At 37.0% G+C, this 26,258-nt stretch overlaps 1 protein-coding gene across 1 annotated transcript; it reads left to right on the forward strand.

Annotated features, from left to right (window-relative positions):
* The first annotated feature begins 14,013 nt into the window (after positions 1 to 14,013).
* On the forward strand, positions 14,014 to 14,483 carry LOC102243450 (NADH dehydrogenase [ubiquinone] 1 beta subcomplex subunit 4). The gene has a single exon (XM_005866292.2). The coding sequence runs from the start codon at positions 14,027 to 14,029 to the stop codon at positions 14,414 to 14,416; it is 390 nt and encodes a 129-aa protein (XP_005866354.1). The 5' UTR covers positions 14,014 to 14,026; the 3' UTR covers positions 14,417 to 14,483.
* The last annotated feature ends 11,775 nt before the right edge of the window (positions 14,484 to 26,258 follow it).

A 26,258-nucleotide genomic window follows, 5' to 3' on the forward strand; every position in this document is an offset into this window, starting at 1 on the left:
TATCTATCTATCTATCTATCATCTACCTATGTATCTAGTTGTTTAACTGTAGTCATAACTAGATTATAAGAATATTGACAATGCCTGATTTATCTTGTTTGGCAATACTTCAAAGTTTGGTATTCCTTCTCTAGGGCTCCCAACAAAGTACCACAAAGTGAGTGGTTTAAAACAAGAATTTGTATCCTCTCACAGCTCTGGAGGCTAGAATTCTAAACCTGAGGTGTCAGCAGAGCCAACAGTTTCTCTAAAAGTTTAGGGGAGAATCCTTTTTTTGCCCTTTCCTACTCTCTGGTGGTTGCCAGGCACTTTCCTGTTTCTTGGCTTGAAGATGCATCTTTCCTATCTCTGCTTCTGTCTTCGAATGATCTTCTCCACTGTGTGTCTCCTATCTGTATTTCCAAATGTCTTTCTTTTTGTAAGGGCAATAGGGATTAGATTAGGACCTAACCTAAGTCAGTGTGACTTCATCCTAACTTGATTTATTGTGTAAAGATCCTATTTGCAAATAAGTTCTCATTCACAGTTACAGATCTTTTGGCAGATATCAGATTACTCTAGTAATCAATATAGTGGGTTTCAAAAAATAAAAGTCAACATAACTTACTTGCTGAACACACTTCATTGACTTTCCATTGCAATCAGTGTAAGATTCCAGATCCTTACCTTGGACCAAGTTTCTGAAAGAGTCATTCATTATGTCTCTGACCTCATCTCCCTCTTCAGAGGAACCCTGTGGTCCAGCCACAATTGCCCTCTACTGTGCATCAAACATGCTAAACTTTATGCCTCAGGAAAAACTCACTTGTTCTTTGCTTTGCCTGCAAAGCTATCTTTTCATAGCTTTACACATGGTTGCTTCTTGATCATCATTCCTGTTTCCGCTCACATATGAGCTTCTGACAAAGGATTTTATAACACTGAACCAAAGTAATCTGCAGTCCTTTGCAGTCTAGCTCTATCCCCTAACCTATTTTATTATCTTCATAGCAACATCGCTGTCTAAAATTAATTAGCTTATGGAGCTTGCTTTTTTATTATCTTTGTTTCCAGACGGGAAATAATTTAAGTTCTGCAAGGCCAGGTCTATTATGTTTCCTTCTCTGTTCCCAATATTTCAACCATGTCTGGCAAATGTGAGCAGTTAAAACAAAAAGTATTGAGTGACTGATTCACAGCATGCTATATAAAGACAGATAAGAGCAATTGACAGGCTGGGTGAATCAGGAGAGTTGGAGTATTTTGGCTTGACCATGAAAGTCCCATTCCTTCAACAAATGTATATAAGGTCTACTCTGTACTGAGAAATCAGCAGGAAGGAGTAACTCAGATTTAAGCATTTCACATAGAAAACCATATGGAATAGACTGTCATAAAAACAAGCATGACTTGGACAGTAAATACTATGGAAATTCAGAAAATGAAAGGATCAGAGAAGGCTAAAGTAATCAAGCAATGTTTACTTAGGATTGAGTGAGAAACCCTGCCCCCTTTCCCCAAGGAAGTAGACCCTGTAATTAGTGTAAAGCTTAGATGTCTGTAACAGTAAGGGATACAATTGCAGAGATTAGAGTACATGAATTTGACCGGAGTCAACAATGTCTTTCAAGCTCCATAGAGTGCTTAGTGTAAACTTAGATGTCTGTAACAGTAAGGGATACAATTGCAGAGATTAGAGTACATGAATTTGACCGGAGTCAACAATGTCTTTCAAGCTCCATAGAGTGCATTGTCTCTGTAAGTGGTATGGTGGGAGAAAGGTTCTCAAAAAAGTTCTAAATGTGCAACTATTAGAGGTGATTTTAAATTCAATCTCTCTCATTTTCTGAAGGAAGTTATTGTGAATGTTGTATTTAAATTTTAATTTAGTTTATTTCAACTATATTAAGAAGGATGAAAGGACATAATGCTCTTTAGTCTAATAGTAGAATCAGAAAAAAAAATTTATAAGACACACCCAAACACACATATGCACAAAACCTACACTGCTATTTATTGGTGGTTCCCAAAACGCCATTTCCAAAAATAATCCTGGAATTCTAGAGCTGAAAAAGAATGTTATGTAGTGAAAACCATGCAATATAAAGCTTAGATTTCTAATATGATAATCCTTTATAATGCATGCCATAAAACCAGTATTTTTGAAAGTCGATGGCAGGAAAACCTGGCCTTCTGACTGTTAGTGACTTCATAATTGAAAAATTCCACATGCTGAGGAATTTATTCAGTAATAAGTTCTTTATAACTTTAGTTTCTGACACTTTCATAGATACATTGACCAACTGATATGTGTGTCTATATATAATCCACACACTCATATACATATAGGGTGTCCCAAAATTGTATACACATACTTTGAATAATTATAAAGACAGTTTATTAAAATATGTTTCATTTTCAAAATTGAGCTATAAGCTGTTAAAGTGTGTATACATTTTGAGGGGACATCCTGTATGTTTGTATCCTTGTTTTGTACTTGTCTCTCTGTTTTGTACACACACACACACACACACACACACACACACACACACACATCAAATAGTATACTATTTAATATTATATTTAATATGTATATTTAATATGTATATATATACACATGTATCTACACATGTATCTACACATGTATCTATATCTATAAAATATTTGGATGTTAATGGCTTATCAAAATGGGTCACTTATCTAAAATCTAAACCTATTTGGACTTGCATTAACATTTTTCCTTTTCTTTTTAAATTTACTGTCCAAATACTTTGTTTGGTTATTAAAGAAAAAATGTTCAATTCCCATAAATTCATATATGTGGGGAAAAGTTATCACAACACTTTATCTTCCAGGATGAGAAATATGACTGTGCTAGCACTTTTCTGTGGGCTTGGCTTGATTGCAATAGCAAAACAAGATCTGCATGTCCTTTTAGCTGCGGGCTCTCTACAAACATTTCTGGATTTTCTTATAAGCCGATGAACTGGCACAGATGCCTGGGTATTTAGAATGGTTTTTGCTTTCTTCACTGAGACTCCTGGCTTTAAATCCCGATCACTGGCCTGAATATTGTGGTTTTAGTCTCCAGATAACTCTCTAGTAGCACATTGAGAAGAAGTGAAATGGCATTGACCTATTCAAAAAGGGAAAGTGTTAATGGTGCCATTTGGGCAGCAAGCCCCCAGAATCCTCTGCACACCACAGTGATTCAGTAATTAAGTTCAGAATATTATTTTTTAAAATTAAAAAAGGAGAAGACCATTGAAATATAAATAAACCCTTTACTATTTTTGCAGAGAAAACACAATAAAAGATGAGGTTATAGAATCTTTCTTGATAGAATTATATCTATACTCTGTAACTTGTAAATTATTTTTTCTCTTCAAAATTGGATAGCAAAAAATAGTGTGGTCCAAACTTATACTTTATTAAGATGATTATACACCATCCATGAGAGTTTATAGCTCATGAGATGCAATTTTAAAAAAATTGCTATTGATAATAAAAATATATCAACAATATTAAAAGAATAAATGTCAAATGAAGCTTTCAGTGACAATTATTCATTTTTGAAAAGATCAACTAATGTTTCTTTTATTTTTGTTAGATAACCTCAGTACCCCAGATGACTATCAAACTCTAAAAAGGTTGATGGCAAATGACGGAAGTGCTGCAACTGCCAATTAAATAAAATGAAGTTTTCAGGATGATATAATTTCTCTGGTTATAGGTTATAATAGCAGAGGAAACTACACAGCTATGGTGTTGTCAACAGACCATCAATTTGGGCCCTATTTTCAAAAGAATGAAAATGGGAGAATTCTAAAGCAGGGGAGATGGGGTGGTGGGACCAAAAGACATTAAGTATTCCGCTCTTTGTTCAGGCAAGCCTCAGGTTTCTTAAGGGCAGGGTAGGATTTTTTACTTGGTACGCAGCAGGTTTAAAACATGAATGCTGAAGTAAATTTTTATTTTGTTAGCATCTATACTTTTCAGGTAGTGAGAGAGGTTTTTCAATAAGAATGATTGGTACCAATTATTAAGTCTCTGAGCACTCTATTGTCTGTAGGTCCTCTACAGGTATCTATATATATAAAAGCCTAATATGCAAATTGTCCCCTCGGGAGTTTGACCAGGAGACCGGGAGTTCGATTGCTTGCTATGACATGCACTGACCACCAGGGGGTGGCACAGAACGAAGGAAGTTCCCAGCCGGCAGCCAGCAGTCAGGGGAAGGAAGGCCCCGATCTGCCCTGATAGCCAGCCAGACCTAGGGACCCTACACATGTATGAATTTCGTGCACCGGACCTCTAGTTTTATTACATTTAACATTCTCAACATTTGTCCCCATCTTATGAATGAGAACACAGTTTAAGTCATTACTTGAATAAATTGGTTAATTCGTTACTAAATAAAGTAAGCGTTGAAACCTAGCTCCTTCTAATAACCAGAACAGCCTTCTTTCTGGCATTCTTTAGTCTCCCAGGAAGCACAGATACTACTGAAAAGTGGATTCTTACACTAATAATTTGGTTAGTTTTCTCTCTCTAAAGCCAAGTGTTGTGTTAGGTTAGACCAGTAGTCGGCAAACTGTGGCTTGCGAGCCACATGCCACTCTTTGGCCCCTTGAGTGTGGCTCTTCCACAAAATACCGACTTCTGTGCATGGGCCATGAAGTTTCAATCGCACTGTACATGCGCGCCCACATGTGGTATTTTGTGGAAGAGCCACACTCAAGGGGTCAAAGAGCCACATGTGGCTCGTGAGCCGCAGTTTGCTGACACTGGGTTAAACTAGTTTGGCCAAAAGTAACTATTTGGGGATCATACATATATAGCCTAAAGCAAACACTAATTACAGAAATAGATGCGTTTTCTGTTTTAAACATTTTAGGTTTTGGGGAGTATAAGAAGAAAAAACAAGACATGGTTTAACTTGATCAGAACCAATAAATAAAACATTATTGCAGTAATATTGAAATCATGATTTTTAACTTTTAGAGAGCATTTTAGAAACTTGTTTGTTTATTACCATCACAGATAATATTAAAATAATTGTTAACCTCCTACAATGTAATATGTGAGCCTTCTTTCTCAGGTGAGGCATCTGGTGATATTGTGGGGCATAACCAAATGTATCTAATATCTTAGGAAGGAAATAATTAGTTGTAGAGAAAGAACTTAAATGTTAGTTTAAAGCATATGTTCTCACTGTATAATGTTAAATCCACACAGTCCTAGAATAATGACACAAATTGTACAAGTTACTCAACCTTCTGAATTTTAGGTTCATTATTTGACTTACACCAGCCTCAGGACAGGACAGAAGAGAAATATGCCCTTCTTCAGAAATGTGTGCAATGTTACGGAAACATGAATATGGCAGAGGTTGTAAATTAACTCTGAAAGTGCGCTGATAAACTTCAAATTATTTATCTGGGAAATTCAAAGCATGTGTGGGTAGCTGCTGTGGACAACTCCTCTAAATTTTTGGTCCAGTATCCCCAAATGTGCCCTCCATAATTTGGAGAAATTAAAAGGTAAGATTTCTGCTTACTGGAAATAAGTCATGAACTGGCTGTGCATGTCTCTATTTTGGTCTGGCATACACATTTACTGGAAGGCCTAATAGTAACCTCTGAAGAAATTCATAATGAGGAAATGATGCCATATTTCCATTTCAGATATTGGCCTAAATGGCATGGTAATGATAACTTGTTGACGCCATGAATATGTGTGTGTGCGCATTTGTATAGACAAACAGTATTTATAGATATATGATATGTCAGGATACATTGCAAGGATACATATATGTATGTATTTCAGAATACCGTGGCCCCAAGATAATATCTAGATAGGGGAGAAAACAAAAGCAACATCATTTGAAAATTTGAACATATTAGTAATTAAATATAGTTTAAAGATTTAAAAACAAGGATATTTTACTGGTTTCAAATTTAATATTACAATTTATTTAAATAGCTTTTCCCACATGGATCATAAACACAGAGTTGCAGTCACTATCTTCTTGCTGCTAGCCCCTTGGTCCGTGTCATCACCACCTGAGCAATACAAATTGTCAAGTGTGAGGAACTGCATAACATGAAAAAAAATTGTCATTCACCTGGACACTTAGGCCAATTTGGTGTAAACTGAGATTTTGCCTATCATCACCTCCCTCAACAAAATAAAAATGTCTAGAAAGAGCCAGACTCACAGATGTCTAAATTTCCAAAGAGGTTGGATCATTTTGTTTTGTTTCGCTGCAAAAGCTTAAGTTTATACTTCAGAGCTTACTTCACTTTCTTTTAGGTTTTAGCCCTTTAGACCTGAACAGGCTTGGAAAGGAATAATTAACAAGTCCTATCAGAGAGGAGAAAGAGCAGAGCAAGATGAAAAGGCCCAAGGCCATCTCTTTATATGCTTGCATTCCAACCGTGGTCTTTCACATGGGTTTCAAATATATAAAGACTGCTTGATAGATTGTAACAGTCTCTACTTGGACAGTTTGTTCCAAAGAAAATCCAAGTTGTTTAAAACAGTTCAGAGAAGTCTATCCACAGTAAAATTTCATGTAATAAAATTTCATTAATTTTATTACACATTTCTACGTTTCTTCTCTTAACAGACAATATGGTGTGTTTCAACTTGTTGAAATGAGTTTTCAGGTGTGCTAAATGTAGTAACATTAGGAAATGGAAAAAAGTTCTAGTCTGAAGATTGAATTTTATGTTTACCACAAAATCAAGGTCTATGGGATATTCTGGCATTTTTAAATTTCAGAGTAAGTACATTGCACATTGTAATCCTGTTGCCCATGTAGGAATAATAATGGCCATTTTTGAGCACCTACTATGTGGTGTATATTATGATCATAAATAATTCTAGAACAGTCATTTTATAATTTTACAAATGGGAAAACAGACTAAGTAAATTGACTGTCCCCAAAGCACATGAAGAAAGTATAAACTAAATTCAGTTTATATGACACTGGAGCCTATGCCCTTGTCAAAAGAGCAGGTAGACCCTTGTGATATTAGAATATCAGACAAATGCAGGACTCGATTCCTTCTGCTTTAGAAAAGATTAACTGAAGAAGTGTCTTCTGGCACAGGAGTGGGATTCTCAATGTCACATAGCTAAATCATAAATATATCATTTCCTGTTTCTCTGATCAATTCCAAAATTCATATTACTTAGTATTTAAATTTTCTAATCTTTAAGAGATCATGTAGCCTGTGATAATCTAGATAACTATCATATCCATCAAATGTTTTATATTGCTTTTGTTTTATTTAAGAAATTACAATCTTTACTAAATGTCCTTGAATGGAGTTCCCAAACCCATTCCAGTGTTAGGAGGCAATCAATGCCCCCACACCAACAAATAATTCTCAAATACCATCAAGGTGTCTAAGAATTCAACTCAATTCTGACACAATCTACCAGGAGATAGAATTAAATTCCACAGGTCAAGGCTTTATTCCTACAAGGTTGCCTCCCTTCCCCATCTCTACACACACACACTTTGGATGCCAATCTCAAGCCCAGGTTCTTACCTGTGCTTTTGGCCAACAGATCATAGATTGGAAGGTTTCCTTCCTTGGGTTCCATTAATTTGTTAGATGGCTCACAGAATTCAAGAAGATCCATTTACTAGTACTCATTAGATTACCAGATTATTACAAAGAATATTAAAGGATATGAATCAAAATCCAAATGAAACAGAGTGAGAAGCTTCTGTTTTCATGGAGCTTGGAACCCAGGATGGTAGCAGGTGGTAGCATGTTCCCCAATGTGAAAGCTCTCCAAAAAGAGCATAAAGTAGCTGTTCTCCTGTGTGTTTATGAAAACTTCATTACATAGCATGATTGACTAAATAGTTGCTCCTTGGCAATTGAACTCAACCTACAGCCCTCTCCACTAAAGTCAGTTGTGAGAGTAAAAGTTCCAGACCTGGAATCACATACTGACCATTCTGGCAACCATTCCCTACCCTTGACTGAATTCCAACATTTACCTCATAACATAACATAACATAACATAACATAACATAACAAGAGACACCTTTATCACTCTTAACACTTAGGAATGCCCAAGGGTTCTGGGTGCTACAAACCAGGAACTGTGGATGAAGACATCTATAATAATAAAAGCATAATATGCTAATTATACCAGTCATCCTTCTGGATGTCATTCCAGACATCCTTCCAGACCAAGCTGGCAAGGGAGGGATCCAGGCAGCCACCACGGCTGCAAAGGCTACTCTTGCATGAATTTTGTGCATCGGGCCTCTAGTGTATTATAAAATTTCTTTACATATCCCACCTGACTTGAGCTCCCACGATGGATGTACAACTGGAATATAATAAATGCAATAGATGCTATTTATTTAACTTATGCAATGTAAGTATTTTTGATATTTTTATTTATATTATTTTATTTTTATTACTGCTTAAAAAGGAACAGATTTAGAAAAAAATAATTTCCTGTTATGTTTGTTCTGTTAACATCTAGTGAGGTCTTGGATGGGTCATATAAATTTTTTAGGCCTCAGTTTTCTTATCAGTGGATTGGAAATACAATGATACTTCTTACCTTCATTCCCATATTAACATTTTTATTAGCAAATTTGTCCCATTTGATTTTTTCTCTAACAGAAGAGAAAGTCCATATGCTTTCCAGAATGTTAATTATATGTTAGCCATATTCATTTATTTTATGGTTCTATGTGAATGCATAACCATGGACGGGTCAATGGAGCATGCTGTGCTGCTGTTTTCACCAAGGCAAAATGGGAATGATAGTATTTTGTGTTAGGAGTTTATGAATTAAATAAAATATACTAATTTGAAAACAACTAGCCATGAGGCTTAAAATTTGCTTATTTCTTAGTTCATAAAGGATAATATCAGTGACAAAAATTGAAGACTTTTTCTTTATATTTGTACATCCACATGTTAATTTATTTCTGATTCTTCTTCTCATGGCTATAATCACTTATGTGGTTACTCTTTAACTTTCCCACGGCTTTTCTATTTTTCATCTAACTTTAATACATGTAAAAACTTCTATATTTTAGCTATTTAATATTTTACATATGTTGGTTTTCTGTGTAGATCATTAATCCACATGAATTAAAACTTAACCTAAATACCTCAAAGGTATCTTCTTTTAGTCAAATTTCATAGTGGTTACTGCACTTGTCTGCAAATACTTCAGAAAGATCGCTTTCCAGGATTCTGTAGTCATAAGAAAAAAAAATACATTTTCTTCTTAAATTGGAAGAATCTCACTATATGTATCTTATGTAGCTGTAATGATTGGGTTTATTCTATCGTGCCATTTATTTCTAATTATGTAATAAAACACTTGGCAATTAATGTGATCTACTATGGTTTACTACTGGTAAAAACATTAGTTCAGAATTCCACACCATTCTGGGATTTTTCTTTTGCACTTGGGATGAGTACCTTGCTATACATCCTCAAAGATAATCTTCTGATCTAGTCCATGATCACGTACAATGTTTACAGAAAAATTGGCTGACATTTTAATCTTTTTTTTTCTAGTAGAAATAAGAATTAAACACAATAAAGTTGCTTTCTACTAAGAAACCTTTACTGCAACACTAACCTCCAAGAAAAATTTTGTTCTTTAGCCTCCTTATTCCCATACTTGTCTAGTCATTGACCTATTCTCCAAATCCTGACCTCCATAGTTAGCCCTCTAACCCCCATCCCCCAAAAAGACAAATCTTTAGTATTATCTATTTCCCTGTAATGAACTGACAATTTTTATTTTCTAGTCAATAGGACAAAATTATAATGGAGAGTTTCAATAACATGTGATTGAGAAGTGATAATGATCATGAATATTTGTATTATTTTTGTCTAAAAATGTCAACAGATTATGTACTTTATGTTTTCAAAAGAATGTATGGTTTTGTATGAATCTAGTTCAAAATTTTCTTTTTATATTTTCTTTTCTTTCTTTTTCTGCCTCGCATTTTTCTTTCTTTCTTTCTCCATCTCTTTCTTTTGCCCTTTTTTTTCTCTCTTGAGTGTGTGGGTGTGTGCATGTACATTTTGATGAAGGCAACATAAGCACAAAGTCTCTAAATTAAAATAAATTTAAGCATAAAGTAATGAACTTATGCCTAGTCTTCTGACTCTTTTATTAAAGCATATTATGCACATTGTATAATTGTTAATGTTTCCATTTGTATTATTACTGAGTTTCTTGAATTCAATAAACTGATCCTTCATGCTACTTTTGTAATAGAGTAGATGGCAATGTATTGTAGTGGGATTGGAATCTATCCTATATAATAAAGAGGTAATATGCAAATTGACCGTCATTCCCTTTCACAATATATGGCCACCCCTATGTGGTCAAAGATGGGCGCCCCCATGTGGTCACAAGATGGCCAACACAAGATGGCTGGAAGGGGAGGGCATTTGTGGGTGATCAGACCAGCTGGGAAGGCAGTTATGAGTGACCAGGCCAGCAAGGGAGGGCAGTTGGGGGTGATCAGGCTGGCAGGGGAACAGTTAGGTGTCAATCAGGCTGGCAGGGGAATGGTTAGGGGGTGATCAGTCTGGCAGGCAGAAGTGGTTAGGGACAATCAGGCAGGCAGGCCGGCGAGCAGTTGGGAGCCAGAAGTCCTGTATTGTGAGAGGGATGTCCGACTGCTGGTTTTCAGGCAGGCGAGTGGTTGGGAGCCGCAGTCTTGTACTGTGAGAAGGATATCCGACTGCTGGTTTAGGCCCGATCCCACAGGGGATCGGCAGTCGGACATCACCCAAGGGGTCCCAGATTGGAGAGAGTGCAGGCTGGGCTGAGGGACACCCCCCTCCCCCGGACAGTGCACGAATTTCATGCATCAGGCCTCTAGTATATATAATCTGCAGTTGGACATCACCCAAGGGGTCCCAGATTGGAGAGAGTGCAGGCTGGGCTGAGGGACACCCCCCTCCCCCGGACAGTGCACGAATTTCATGCATCAGGCCTCTAGTATATATAAGTGCATGCATTTCATGCCTCAGGCCTCTAGTATATATAAAAAAGTAAGTGACTGAATGACCAAACGAACATTTGACCAATCTCTATGACATGCACTGACCAACAGGGGGCAGATGCTCAATGCAGGAGCTACCCCTCGATGGTCAATACGTTTCCACATTGGGAGTGCTGCTCAGCTGACCAATGGGCTCCAGACACCACGGTCAATGGTGTGAGCCTCTCCCACCTCTGCAGCAGCACTACCAAGTGGCATTGGTGGCAAGCGCAGCAGGGCCGGGTTGAGTGAGAGTGGTGTGGCACTCGGCCTGGGCTCAGGCTCCTCCCCAGCCACCTGCCACTTCGTGCACTACTACATCCCTTGGAGGATGTCAGACTGCCAGTTCTGGCCTGATCCCCACAGGCCACTGGGGACAGGCTGAAACCAGCAGTCTGACGTCCTGTGAGAGGTCCCGGATTGAGAGAGGGCACAGGCGAGGCTGAGGGACCCCATCAGTGCATGAATCTGTGCACTGGACCTCTAGTATATTTTATGTAAAGAGATTAAACAGTGTTCAAAGATCCAAAACGCATATAATTTCTCTGGAACTGTAGTTAGAAATTTAATTTTTTTTCCAAATTAAGTCTCATTTTAAAAACCATTCAAGGAAATTCCAAAGTACCCACTCATTCTCTGGTTTTTCTGGAAGAGGATTAAGAGTCTGAAAGAAGTAAATGAAATTTAGCCAGCTCTATGAAAAAAACATAGCTTGGATTTTATTCTCACACCACAACACATAAACAAGGATAATTCATTATTTGCTCTCACAAACTTTCTTTCAGAGAGCATCCTAAAAACATTAAACTTTCACAAAACCATCATCAAAGGTGTTTCAACCTGCAGGCCCTCCTCACTTCTGTTCCACATCACCTAGAGCAGGACATTGTCTGAGCCTTAATACAGCAAAGCCAGACACATTTTATTCCATTTCCTGAAAACTCAGACTTCACTGAGGTTTGGCTTTTGTCCCTCCCAACCTGGTGAAGTTCCAGAACTTTCAGGTTTATATCTCTCATTGAAGACAAAGCAGCAGCATATCATCTTTTTTTCTCTCTCTAGAGAAGAACAATTTATAATTAGGAGATTTGCAACTACAAACCAATTGGGAAAATATTTAGGCCAACTCCCACCTTTGGCATTTTTCCACCAGCTGAGATCAGGCTTCCACACTAGGTGAGTAAACACAATCTCTGCTCATGAGTGAAGGCTCCGACCCAAGCCCTGGACTTCCCACTCCCCTCACTGTAAAACGTGACCCCAGCCACGCTCTTCCCAATAATGCTTTGCTCTCTTGATCATATTCTCTCATATGTGTCAGGAGAGTCAACAGGGACATATATCTTGATCCTGGCTCTTTATACTTATCTCTCTTATCTAGCAATGTGGAAAAGACTAGTTTATCCTCATCTGTGGTTTAATATTTGTCTTGGAACAGCCAATGGGTTTTATAGATTTAGAAAAGGTTGTATAAGTATAGAGAAGAGATAATGATAGTAATAGGTGACATTTATTGTTCACTTGCCTGTGCCTGCCACTAGAGTAAGTGGGCTATAGCAATCTATCTTTAATTTGAATCCATTCAACAGCCCTATGAATGAAACCTTACCCTTCTCATTTTCTAGAAGAGAAAACTTAGAGAGTTTGGGGAAATATCCAAAGTTTACAGGCAAGAGGAAGGTAGAATGATAATTCAAATGCACATTGGTTTGGTGCCAGAAGTTTTGACCTTAAATATCAATCATATTCCTTTCTAATAATTGAATTACAAATGTACTTGCTTTACAATATCTGAGAGCACATGGATTCAACATTAAACAACATAAAGAAAGTTGAAAGAAAGAAAATAAAACACTAATTTTGAAAAATACTGTCTTCATTGACACTGAGCCTGTTTAAAGTCCAAACTAGCTGTTGAAGAAAAGTGATAAGTGGACTTTAACTTGGGGATGTTTTACTGAATTCCATAGAGAATTATTGAGTGTACTCCATGTTAAAAATACCTAACACTATCACTTTATATAGGACAATATCATTGAACAAAATATCTCAAATTGCTTTAAAAATAAGGGGTCAATGGGAAAAGAAGTTGACAACTTCAATACTTTCAACAATAAAGATAAAAATAAAAAACCCACAAATACCTAAGGATTATGATCATCACATTGTTTTCTGCCAGATCCCTGGTAAAACATATAGTGAGAAATTACCTCCTCCTGTATGTGAATGTATTTTAAAAGTTTCAAAATAGTGAGACATAGAATCTGTTTTTTTTTAAGTAATCTTCAAAAGAAACACTTTGCTTAGAAGCATAAAAGGTAAAAAAAAAAATAGTTTCTGAACTGCAGTTTTCCTGGGGGATAAGGGGTTTCCACATTGCTCTCTAAAATAGAACAGAATGCAAGAAATGGCAAAAGTGTTCTCAGTCTCTTTTTACAATTCTCATCTTAGCTTTGAACTTTTCCATTATTTTCTATGGGAATTAAGATCCATTAGAAAGCATCTTATATTACAAGCACTTAACAGCTATAAAGAGTGAAATTATCTCCATCTATCAACTCAATACCCAAAACAATAGCACCCATTAGAAGATCGTGCAAAAGTAGCAGAAAAAAAGGCTAATCCACTTCAGAGATGGAATCCAGGTCACAAGCAGAATTTTTTTCATATATACACCAAAGTTAAACTGATTGGTCTACCTTCACTCTCAACTCCCTGTAAAGGCCCCCTGCATAACCTATTGATCAAGCAGGTCTGAGTCAAACTGAACTGAATTTATTACTAACAGGAACCAAAGAACCATCTTGAGTGAGCGATAGTAGTGTTTCAGAAGGGAGGCAATGAGGAGCAGATCTTTCTAGGCTTTTAAGGCCTGTGTTCCAGTGGTTGAAGGCAGGTTTTCCAATATAGATCTATGATGGTGATTGGACAATGTTCTTGATATAAGAGTTTAGAACTGATGGAGTTGTGCGCCAGGGTCCCAAGATGTCGAACCCAAAGTACAAGCCGGCGCGCCTGGCCACTTTGCCCCCTACCCTTGACCCAGCCGAATATGACATATCTCCGGAAGCCGGGAAGGCGCAAGCCGAGCGGCTGGCCATAAGATCCCGGCTTAAAAGGGAGTACCTGCTCCAGTACAACAACCCCAGCCGCCACGGCCTCATCGAAGATCCTGCCTTGGCTCGTTGGACCTTCGCAAGAACAGCAAATGTCTATCCCAATTTCAGACCCACTCCCAAGAACTCACTCCTAGGAGCTGTGATTGGAATTGGGCCCCTCATCTTCTGGTATTACGTTTTTAAAACTGACAGAGATAGAAAAGAAAAACTTATCAAGGAAGGAAAATTGGACAGAAGATACAACATCTCATATTAAGGCTGACCATGATGACTACCAGTATATGTATTGTTGTTTAATAAATCTATTAATCATGAAAAAAAAAGAGTTTAGAACTGATGAACATGTGAGAGGTGAATAATGTGTCCAAAGTCACCAGCTCAAAAGCTCCAGAAGCAAAATTATATCTAAGATTTCTGGCTCCAGACCACATACCCACCCACACACTAACAATAACACCAAACCCAAAAGATTAACAAAATATAATTTTAAAAAAAGAATATTTAAGGGTTCATTGTGCTGATATATTAACAAGGGATAAATTTAAATTAGCTTACATATATATAAACCCTAATATGATTCCTCTAATGCCAATATTTCTTTGCCAGTAGGTTTCAAATTGGAGCTAATAGTAATTCTTAAAATTTACACATCAAAAACAATAAATGGATTGATAATTGCATTAAAATAGGTAATAAATTAATTAACTTATTAAGCAAACTTAAAATCAATTTTCACTTCTCTGGCAATATGCCTGTCAACCATTTTTGCCTTACAGGTACTTGGTTTTAGTGAAAGACCTAGAAATGCCTATCTCATTTGTTCTTAATGTTCCTATGGTGATGGTGAGGGTGGGAGAGAGCAGGTGTGTGTGCTAATCATAACTTCTTAAAGGGCATACTTTATAAACATAAAGTGAATATGAGTAATTGACCATCGGAACCTATCCAAAACAATAAAAATTATTTATTGATACCAAAGGGTCCTTCACAAAAAGTGTGAGGATTCTAACTATCTGTATATAAATAAGCATTTTGAGGTAGCTAAATTACATAAATGAACTGTATAATAGAGATTTCATTAGACTTGGGTAGCTTACAAGTTTTAATTCCATAATTCAGAAGACTACTATTAAAAGACTTTTAAATACATATAAAATGAGTATCCTTATTCTTTTTATCATTTACTCATGAGATCTGAAAAAAAGTGTTTTTAATTTTTTTAGGCTTAAGGTCATCTAGCCAACCTCAGACCACATTTTGAGTAACATGGTTGGAAAGTTATCAAGGCTGATACACAAAAAGCAGAAATATCAAACATCCCAAATAAATCACATTCAGATATGTGATTTATTCTACCCCAAACTATGCCTGTATAATCCTTAGAGTGTAGATACTGCCAATCCAAAAAGCTAATAATGACATAAGAAGTGTATAAAACACTATATTAATCTAATAGATTGAATTTTGACTTATAAATTCAATAAAAATAATTGGTTTGTATTCTTGAATCAATAAACTAGAATTAATTTTTATTCTTTCTATACCTTACATAAAGATAATTGGCTCAAATGTTTTAGTTGAAGGCAAAAAGTTAAATAGATGATCATTACTAGGAATTGTATTTAATGAATATCTCTTATTACCTCTATCAATAAATAGAAAGCTAAGTTTAAGCATCAACAGGGTAATATTCATGATATATGTTTTACAATTATATGCTGTAAATACCTATGAATTCTCTCCTGGATTTAAAAAAATATAAAAATTACTGAAGGAAATAGAAATTTAAAACACCTGAAATATTATTTGCCTTTCTCCACTTACTCAGAGATGAGACACATATTATAATCTTTTTTTTTCTTTTTTCAAAAAGTCAGAGTACATTTGTTTGTAGCTGCTAAAAACAATGTAGTAATTGAAAAAATTATAAACAGTCTAATTAAACACATGCAAATTCAAGACAATGATGAGAAACTCGCTATTTGTTACATTAAGAGGATGTTAAAACTAAACCCGAAATACATCAACTTGAAAACAAAGTAGTTCATGAAAATGTGTTATCAAACAGCCTTTATCAGCAAAAATTAGGAAGAAAAAACACACACATTTGCACAGCTGGTGATAAATGCATGAGTTCTAATGTAGTTTGTAAGAGATTAAATTGGGCCCGGCTAGTATGGTTCAGTGGTTGAGCATCAACCTATGAATCAGGAGGTCATGGTTAGATTCAGGTCAGGACATGTCTGGGTTGTGGGGCTCGATCCCCAGTGTGGGGCATGCTGGAGGCAGCTGATCAATGAATCTCTCTCATCATTGATGTTTCTATTTTTCTCTTCATCTTCCTTCTTCTCTGAAATCAATAAAAACATATTTTTAAAAAAGATGTTAAGTTGATAATATAAAGAAATTAATATGGTAATTTCAAGTTATTACCATACAGTCCTGGGTTTTGTAGGGGCAATAAGTGGGGGAGCATGCTTGAGCAGGTCGCCAGCCCTGTGGAGCCAAGTCAAAGAGCAAAGAAAGCAGCGAGGTCCAGTTCATACAATTTGAGCCCTAGACTAAGGCTCCCCTCCAGCAAGGGATTCCTCTGGAATGTTCATTTGCATGGAACAATACCTACACTTTCTTTTCTTTCCTTAATTAAAATTTCCTGTTATAAACAACCGGTACTTTCCTGACCGACACACAGTGAGTCATTATCCTAATCAAGTTCAGAGAAACAATGAATCATGGAATTTAGATGTTTAAATTTAGTATTTGATTAACTTCCCTTTTCTATGTGTATTGTGGACTGGTGGGTCTTCCCAAAATTCATATGTTGAAGTCCCAACCCCAAATATGATTGTATTAGTAAGTGGCCTTTTGGCGAGTGATTAGGTCATGAAGGTGGAACGTCTGTGAATGGAATTAGTGCTCTTACGCAAGATTCTCCAAAGAGTTCTCTTGTCTCTTTTGCCAGGTTGGGGAACACAGTCAAAAGACAAGCTATTTCTAAACCAGGAAAGAGGCTCTCATCTGGACACCTTATCTGATGGCAACTTGATATTTGACTTCCCAGCCTCCAGAGTGGTGAGAAATAAGTTTCTGTTGTTTAAGCCACCCCGTGTATGGTATTTTTGTTATAGCAGCCTGAATGGACTGTGTTTAATACCTATTCTTACCTTGTTCTCTGTAACAGAAGTGATGTGCAGTTTCAGAGTGGTCAGGCCAGTGGCACAGAAAATATGATTTATGGAAAAACAAAGGAAGTAAATTTGACCAGGAGGATATCTGGGAAAGATGATTTCAGAGAGAATGTGCAGCAAATGCCATGGATTTCAGGTGAATGTGGCCTGCCATGCTCAGGGATTAGAGAGGAGCCTGAGAGCCTGCAGGGGAGGAGGGAAAGGAAGAATTGAAAGAGCTGAGTTTAGAAAGGAACAGGATGCCTGATCGCATGACAATGATCCACATTCAGACATTCAAATAAAGTCCACACCTTAGGCAAAATTGTTAAACAATGGAGGTATTAGAGGTCCATATGAGATTGATCCAATAGATTGAGATCATTGTCAATCAGACTCTGGGGGTGAAAACAAGGGAGCTGGACATAGTAAACAAGGAGTGAGATCAAGAATTCAATCCAGCTTGGAAGTGTTATGGAGAATCCACTGCCATGGGCAAGTCACTCTAAGAAAGTTCGAGTTAGTTATCAAGTCATTATTTCAAGGCTGACTTTAGTTCCTCAAAGGAAGGGCAAACATTTAGGCATGTTAACAAATGTCATGGGGCCTGACAGATGTGCCTCAGTGATTGAGCATCGACCCATGAACCAGGAAATCAAGGTTCCATTCCCAGTCAGGGCACATGCCCAGGTTGCAGGCTCGATCCCCAGTAGGGGGTGTGCAGGAGACAGCCGATTGATGATTCTTTCCCAACATTGATATGTGTCTGTCTCTCCTTCTTCCTTCCTCTCTCTGAAAACATTGATATATGTTTGTCTCTCCCTCTCCCTTCCTCTCTCTGAAATCAATAAAAACATATTTAAAAAAGAAATGACACCGATCAAGTCAGAAATGTTGAAATTCTACAATATAGACTAGAGAAACTTCTTTATTCAGGTCCTAAAAAATTGCTCACTGAGTATATTCTTCCTGCACCTGGCATGAAGTATTAACCTATGTGCTATTTCTGCTCATGTTTCACAGGATATTGATGGTAAAATTGAGAGGAAACATATAAATTTACCCTCAAATTTTTCAGAGCATGGTCAATGTGGACATTACGTAAAATGAATGTGTTTCCTGAGATCACTAGGTGTCTTGATAGAATTGAAAGCAGAAGGCGTTGATTTGACAGCAGGGAAAATGAAAGGTGCATCTGAAGAACTTCAATACCTTTGAACCTCTCAATCTCTCCAATATTTATCTCTCTCTTTGACACAGTTCTTTCATATGGGCCAGGGTTAATAGAGACATTAGGAAATAGAAGAACTCCATAAAGGAATCAACAATAAAATGTCCATATCAGAGGTAGGAAAAAATGATCTAATGCCTTATGAAGTGACATCTATTCTTCTTCAGATAAAACCAACCAAATGAACAGCCGAATTGCAAGAATCAGTTACTGTGTCTGAGTAATATCTATAATGAGGATAGGAAATGGATAATAAAGACGTTTGGTGTCTAACCAGTCTTGGAAAGCTTGGGAAAGGTGAGGAGGCCTCATATAGAGAGAGACCATAATTATTTAAAAAGTGAAACACTTTGAATTATGTTGATTAGTAATGTGAGATTTCAAAAATTACTAGCAGACATAAAATTATTCAGTCCTGTTCTGAATTATCTCCTCTAGGCATGTAGTAACATTGGACTTTCAACACCCTTAAGGTAGACACAACTATGACTTGATTGACTAATAAAATTAAGCAAAAGTGGGAAGTCATGTTTCTTTAAGAACTTTTCATGTAGCTTTAAAGAAATGTTATAATTTGCCATTTCTCTCTCTTCCTCTCTCTCTCTCTCTCTCTCTCTCTCTCTCAGTAACTACTAAAATTGTGGATGGGGCTCCCCCGTCAGCCTGTACTGAAGAGTGATGCTCACATGGAGAAGAGCAGGAGCCAGCCTGCAATGGACAAGAGGAAGGAAAACACACCTTGAACATTTTACTCTAAATGACCACTGATACTTTAAGGTTGTCTATTTCTGCAACATAACCTAGATTTATACTGTCATATAAAACAATATACTCATTATAAGCTGATTGCCTTCCTACTCTATACAGGAGAAAAAAAGATCCTTCGAAAAGTGAAAAACTGTCCCCTAAGATGACCATGACTTGATGTAATTAACACATTTCCACCTGTGTGCATCACCCCCCACAAAAAACACACGCTCACTCAATTGCAATGAAAACAGAAAGATTGAAAGGACAATTCCCTTGGTAATGGTTCTGTTATTCAAGCTGCAGAGTAAAAGAGCTTGAATAATGTATGTTATCAAAGAAAAAGATGAGATTCAGTGTCAAGAATATTAGAATTGCCATACAATGCAGTCCAAAGTTTTATATATTTACAAAAATTAAAAAGTAGGAAAAATCTGAATATGTGTCTGTTTACTTTTTGTTTTATGTACTAGTACTCTCAAATATTATAGTTACTGCTTTCTTTCTTCAAAATTTATGGAAAATTCATACAGTTCTAGCTGCAAAGCTGTAAAAATTTGAAAACATAACATAAAACTTGACTTGCCAGGTCTCTGTATCACTAATACACAAACACACAGAACTAAACTTGTTAGAATAGCAAGTTTTGTGTTGGTGACAGTTAGAGTATATCTGCCTTGATCTAATGAAAGATAAACAAAATAGATGCATCATATAATTTTCCTAACACTAGGGATAAAATAAGGTGCTGACATTCCCAGTGCAGACAAAACAAAACTGCAGTTCCAAAGTTTATAAGCATTCAACCTGGAAGTTGTCCTTTGGAATTCATGAAAATATATTTTAACTGATAACATAAAGGAAAATAGGTTTTTTCCTCATAAAACATTTTAAGAGTATAATTAGAGGGAAAGACTTGAGAATGAGACTGATTGGCTGACCAAGTCTTTTCTTCTATATCCCTCCTGCCCCAGAGACTAAGAAAAAAATGGCTGTAGACTATTTATTCTATTTTAACTAGTCATTCAACGATTCTAAATTTATCCTACTTTGCCAAATCCAACTAGGGAAATTTTCATCAAATCTCTTTGAAGAAGTTCTGGCACAACTAAAAATAGACAAAAGAATTACAATAACTTCTCATCTTTTAGAATTTTCCAGGATGAGATAAGAATTCAATGACTCAATGAGTTCATATCTGATAGAATTAGTGAACTTGAGACCCTGAAGTTCTTAGGATGTATCAGTTTATTTTCTTTTTTTCCGTGAGTCATAATTTTTAGGAATAGCTTTGTTATTAGGAACAAAGAGGGGGGGAGGGAAGGCAATATGTTTACATGATATCAAGAATGACTGGGTTCTATGGTAGGGGTAGAGTTTTATTTAAAGAAAAATATTAAATGTGGTAATTTATTAAAGAAATTTTCTCCTTTCTTTTACTTGCACTACATAGAGTGAGGAAACTTAGATCTTATAATTTCATGCCAAGGGATACAGTTTGATTCTTGAAACTATCTTAAGCACTGATTCTATGGTTTTGTTATTTTTCTTTTTACAAAAACATAATGTGTTTATTTATGTATTCATATTGAGGTATAACTTACATAGTATGTAGACAGAATAATGTTCCCACAAAGATGTCCACATTCTGACCTCCACAATCTATGGATATGTTACCTTAACCTGGCAAAAGGGCCTTTATAATAGTGGTTAAATTAAAGATTTTGAAATGGGAAATTTTCTGGGACTAACTGGGTAGAGATAATATAACTACAAAGATCCTTTAAGAGAGAGTCAGAAGGGTCTGAGACAGAGAGAGAGATTCTGAAATGAAAGTAGAGGTCAGAGTGATGCAGCCATGAGCCAAGGAATGTGAGCAAAAGCCAAGGAACAGATGCTTCCTTAGAGTCTTTAGAAGAAGTACAGTCTTTGATTTTAACCCCATAGGAAGCATTTCAAAAGTCATATCCTTAGAACTTAAAATAACAAATTTGTGTTGTTTTAAGCCCCTGAATCATGGTAATTATTCATAACAGCTATAGGAAACTGGTGCACATAAACTAACATGTACAAATCTTATATTTACAGTTTAATAAATGTGTGTGTGTGTGTATACATGAAAATTCATGCACTGGAGAGGGGGGGTCCCTCAGCCCAGCCTGCCCCCTCTCACAGTCTGGGAGCCCTCAAGGGTGGGAGGAGACTTGGCAATCAGGGGAAGGTGATGCCCCATCACACCTCTTCTGCTGCCACTGCTGACAGCAGAAGCCATGGCCGGCCCTGGTTACCTGAGCCTCAGGCAGCCCTGGGCAACTGGGCAGCCACCATCTGAGGCTTGCCTGCTCCTCGGGCCAGCCCTGGTTGGCTTGGTAGTTGGGGGTCTGAGGGGACTGGGGGACTCTGGAGGCAGGTGTGTGGCAAGGCCGGGCCCACCTAGGTGCAGGCCCGGCCTTGCCACACGCCTTCTGCCCCAGCGGGGCTGAGGGGACTGGGCGCCTCCATCTTGTGGCTTTGGGCGCTGCCATATTTGAGGGCGTGGTAGTCAATTAGCATATTCCCTCCATATTGGCTGTGGGCGCCACCATCTTTGCAATCACGTGAGGGTCAATTAGCATATTCCCTCTTTATTAGATAGGATACATACACTTTTGTGTAATCTCTAGATGCAGATATATTTTCAGTATCTCAAAAAATACTTGTAATATGATTAAATAATAATAGAGAATAAAATATTACCAGATAACAAAACAAATCACCATGTAGGTCAAGGATCAGCAGTGTTGCCTTATCTCCTTTGTAGTTAGGTTATATAGTCTGAGAAGTTCCGGTCAGTAGAATATTGGACAAAATGAGGTGTGCCATCTCCAGACAAAGCCTTTTAAGAAATAAATCTTCTCCGTGGACTCTTTTCTTTTCTACTATATTCTTACAGATAATTTCAAGACTCTCCAGGATATCAAAGCCAAAAGATGAAATGAGTCTCAGTTGCTGACATTTTCTTTAAATATGGGAATAATTACAACGTGTTTAGGAACATGTTGTTTTTTTGAATGTTTATTATAAAGCTACAAAATGGAATTTCTTCTGTACTGATATAAAAATTTTAGTAAGTTAAGTAGTCATCATTAAGATTGAGTGTACCTGGCCCAGTAGGATGTGTGATGTTAGGATTAAAATATAGTATCCTTATATCAGTACCTTAGAAAATGCTGAACTCTTTTCAGATGCTTCTTAAATGATAAAAAACTCAAGCATGCTATTCACAAAGCACTTTTCCTTTCACATACAATATTTTCACTGTAGAAAATGCATTATTACCAGTATTTTTCTGCATTATTTCCTAACAGACTATCTTAAATCATCCAAAATAGTGTCTTTGAAAGAACCATGTGATGTCCAGAGAGTCTTATGAAACTTTTTATGTCTGATTTAAGCACTTTTGAACAATAGGAATAGGAATGAAAAACACTAAAATCTTTGTGTTTTGGTTTGAATCTCTGAACTTATGAATTGAAAGTGACATGAAATTGACCCAGAGAATACCCTGGCTGGTTAATGCAATTCTCATTCACCCTTGTAAATAAAGTAATGTTTTTCATGTTCCTAAAGAATACCTGCTCTCTCTCTCTCTCTCTCTCTCTCTCTCTCTCTCTCACACACACACACACACACACACACACACACACACTACACACACACAAAAACCTCATATCTCTCTGCCTACAATAAACAGCTCTGGTGGATTTCTGTTCATGGTCCTGAATACCTATGTGCTTTGTTATCTTTCAATCCTAAGAAAAGTCATCTCACAAGAAGCAGATGCAGGCAATGGGGAGAGCAACATCAGAGCCTGACTTACTAGTACTGGCTGATAAACATGGTTGGTTCACATTAATTTGATGGCCTGTATGTTGCACAACAATTTAGAGTAATGAGCAATGCTTATTTCACTGTCAGTCATATTGATCTGTCTATAAAGCAGTCAGATTTAATGTCCTTTGTGGCAATAATTAAGTTCATTTAAGAAAGAGAGGCACTGACATCTGGCCCATAAACATTAAACAGGTAAGTTATGAGTGTAATCAACACCAAAATCAGTTTATCATAAATCAAATGAAAGTATATTAAATCAGCATATCCCTGCTAATTATCTGACATGTTAATGGTAAGTTATAATTTTGAGATTGGAGAGAAATATTCTCAATGTGGAAAAGTATCATACAGCGTAGGTATCAGGGAAGGAGATTTTAAATAGGAAGAGATTATTAATGCCTTGTATTCACTTTATGAATTGTTATCCATCTATTATTTTCCCTTTATATTGAATTTATTGGGGTGACACAGATGAACACAATTATACAGGTTTCAGGTGCACAACTCTACAACACATCAAACTGTATTGTGTGCTCACTACTCCAAGTCAAGTCTTTGTCCATCACCATTTATCCCCTTTACCCTACTCCATCACCCCCACATATCCCCTCCCTTGCAATTACCACATTGTTGTACTCATCCATAAGTTTTTTTCTTTTTATTAATTTTTTGCTCAATCCCTCTACACACCCCATACAGCCACTCCCCTGATAGTTTTCAGCCTGCTGTCTATTTTTGAGTCTGTCTCTATTTTGCTTGTTAGTTCATTTTCGTTCATTAGATTCCACATATTTGTGAAATCATATGGTATTTGTCTTTCTTGGACTAGTTGACTTCACATAAAGTATGCTCTCAAGGTCCACCCATGCTGCTGCAAAGGGTAAGATTTCTTTCTTTTTTATGGCTGAATAGTAATCCATAGTGTAAATGCACTACACCCTTTTTATTCATGCATCTGCTGATGGACACTTGGGCTGCTTCCAAATCTTGGCTACAGTAAATCATGCTGCAATGAACATAGGGGTGCGTATTTTCTTTCACATTAGTGTTTCAAGTTTCTTTGGATATATTCCAGAAAAATTTTTAATTTTTGAGGTAACTCCATACTACTTTTCACAGTGGCCACACCAATCTTCATTCCAACCAACAGTCCACAGGGCTCCCTTTTCTCCACATCCTCTCCAGCAGTTGTTGTTATTTTTGATTTATTAATGGTAGCCATTCTGTCAAGAGTGAATTGATATCTCATTGTGGTTTTAATTTGCATTCCTCTAATGATTAGTGAATTTGAGCATCTTTTCGTATGTCTATTGGCCATCTGTATGTCCGCTTTGGAAAAGTGTCTATTCAGGTTCTTAACCCATTTTTAAATTGGATTACTTGTTTTTTTGGAACTATGGGATGGTAAATGTGTATTATTTTCAGTTCTTAGCTATTATACATAATGCAATGAACATGGGGGTGCATATATTCTTTTGAATTATATTATCTCACTTATATGTGGAATCTAATGAACAAAATAAACTGAGGAACAAAGGCAGGATACATAGAACAGACTGGTAGCTGTCAGACTGGAATAAAGAATGTGTGTATGTGTGTGTGTGTGTGTGTTCGCAAAAGGTGGGAGGGTGAGACAGGGGGATCAGGATGGAAAGACACTTTGCTTGGGATGATGGGCACATGATGTAGTGTACAGATGATGTTTTGCCGAGTTGTAGTTGAAAACTTGTATGGTTTTGTGAAGCTATGCCCCCCCCCCAATAAATTCAATTAATAAAAAAGGAAAAACAATGCAAATCTTGAAAAGTAAATATGTGGTAACTTTTCTAAACTAGATCATAATCTCAGGAAATCATAAACTTAAGATCCAACAGGGGAAAAAGTAAATGTATGTTGTTTTAAGTAGGCATTTGTGTAATGTGTCACACAGCAGAAAAACTAATACAGCTGTCCCTGCTTCCATAACAAGTGTATTAACTAAAATATTTGAGTTCTGCCCTAGTCAGTTTGGCTCAGTGGATAGAGTGTAGGCCTGCAGACCTAAGGGTCCTGGGTTTGATTCTGGTCAAGGGCACGTACCTCCACTGCAGGCTCCTCTCCAGTCCAGGGCCTCGTCTGACACATGAAGGAGGCAACCAATCGATGTGTTTCTCTCACACTGATATTTCTCTCTGCCTTTCCCTCTCTCTTCCACTCTCCCTAAAAATCAATGGAAAAAATATCCTTGGGTGATGATTAACAAACAAACAAACAAAAATTAATAAAATAAAATAAATATTTGAGTTTTCTTTTCTGTCCTCATACCTGTACACTCTATCCTCAACTACACTTCAGTGTCACCTCAGAATCCAATGAGAAAAAAAGGAAATTAACAGAGATAAACTATCACCACTTTCTACTACAAAGTTGATAATCCTGGGGCCTTTGCAGACATCTACTTTCCTTTTAAAATGTAGGACATGTCTCTGTTCTTATGAAAACCCAGTGCCACTGATATTGTATTTGGGTTTTCATTTTATTTGGTTATCACTCTTCAATTCTAGGTGCTTATTTTTCCTTCTTCGTTTATGTATTTTCAGGTATCTTGGGTTTATATATGATGAATATCTGTGTAACATATGTACATATCCACACACTTATATACATAAACATATATGCATGCATTTACATGTAAGTGAATCACCACATACATATATCTATCTCTCTATCTATCTATCTATCTATCTATCTATCTATCTATCTATGTATTTATATATATATACTAGAGGCCTGGTGCATGGATTCATGCACCAGTGCGGTCCCTCAGCCTGGCCTGGGCCCTCACGCAATCCGGGACCTCTCAGGGGATGTAGTAGAGCACAAAGAGGCAGGTGGCCTGGGAGGAGCCTGCGCCGTTCAGCTCATCCTGGCCCCTCTGCACCTGCTACCTCTGCCACTTGGTAAGCTCACTGAACGTTGTTCCCCCGTGGGAGTGCACTGATCACCAGGAGGTAGCTCCTGCATTGAGCATCTTCCCTCTGGTGGTCAGTGTGCATCATAGCAACAGTTCGACTGGTCGTTTGGTCGTTTGGTCACTTTGG

The sequence above is a fragment of the Myotis brandtii genome, unplaced genomic scaffold, assembly GCF_000412655.1.
Source record: "Myotis brandtii unplaced genomic scaffold, ASM41265v1 scaffold228, whole genome shotgun sequence".
Lineage (NCBI taxonomy): Eukaryota > Metazoa > Chordata > Mammalia > Chiroptera > Vespertilionidae > Myotis > Myotis brandtii.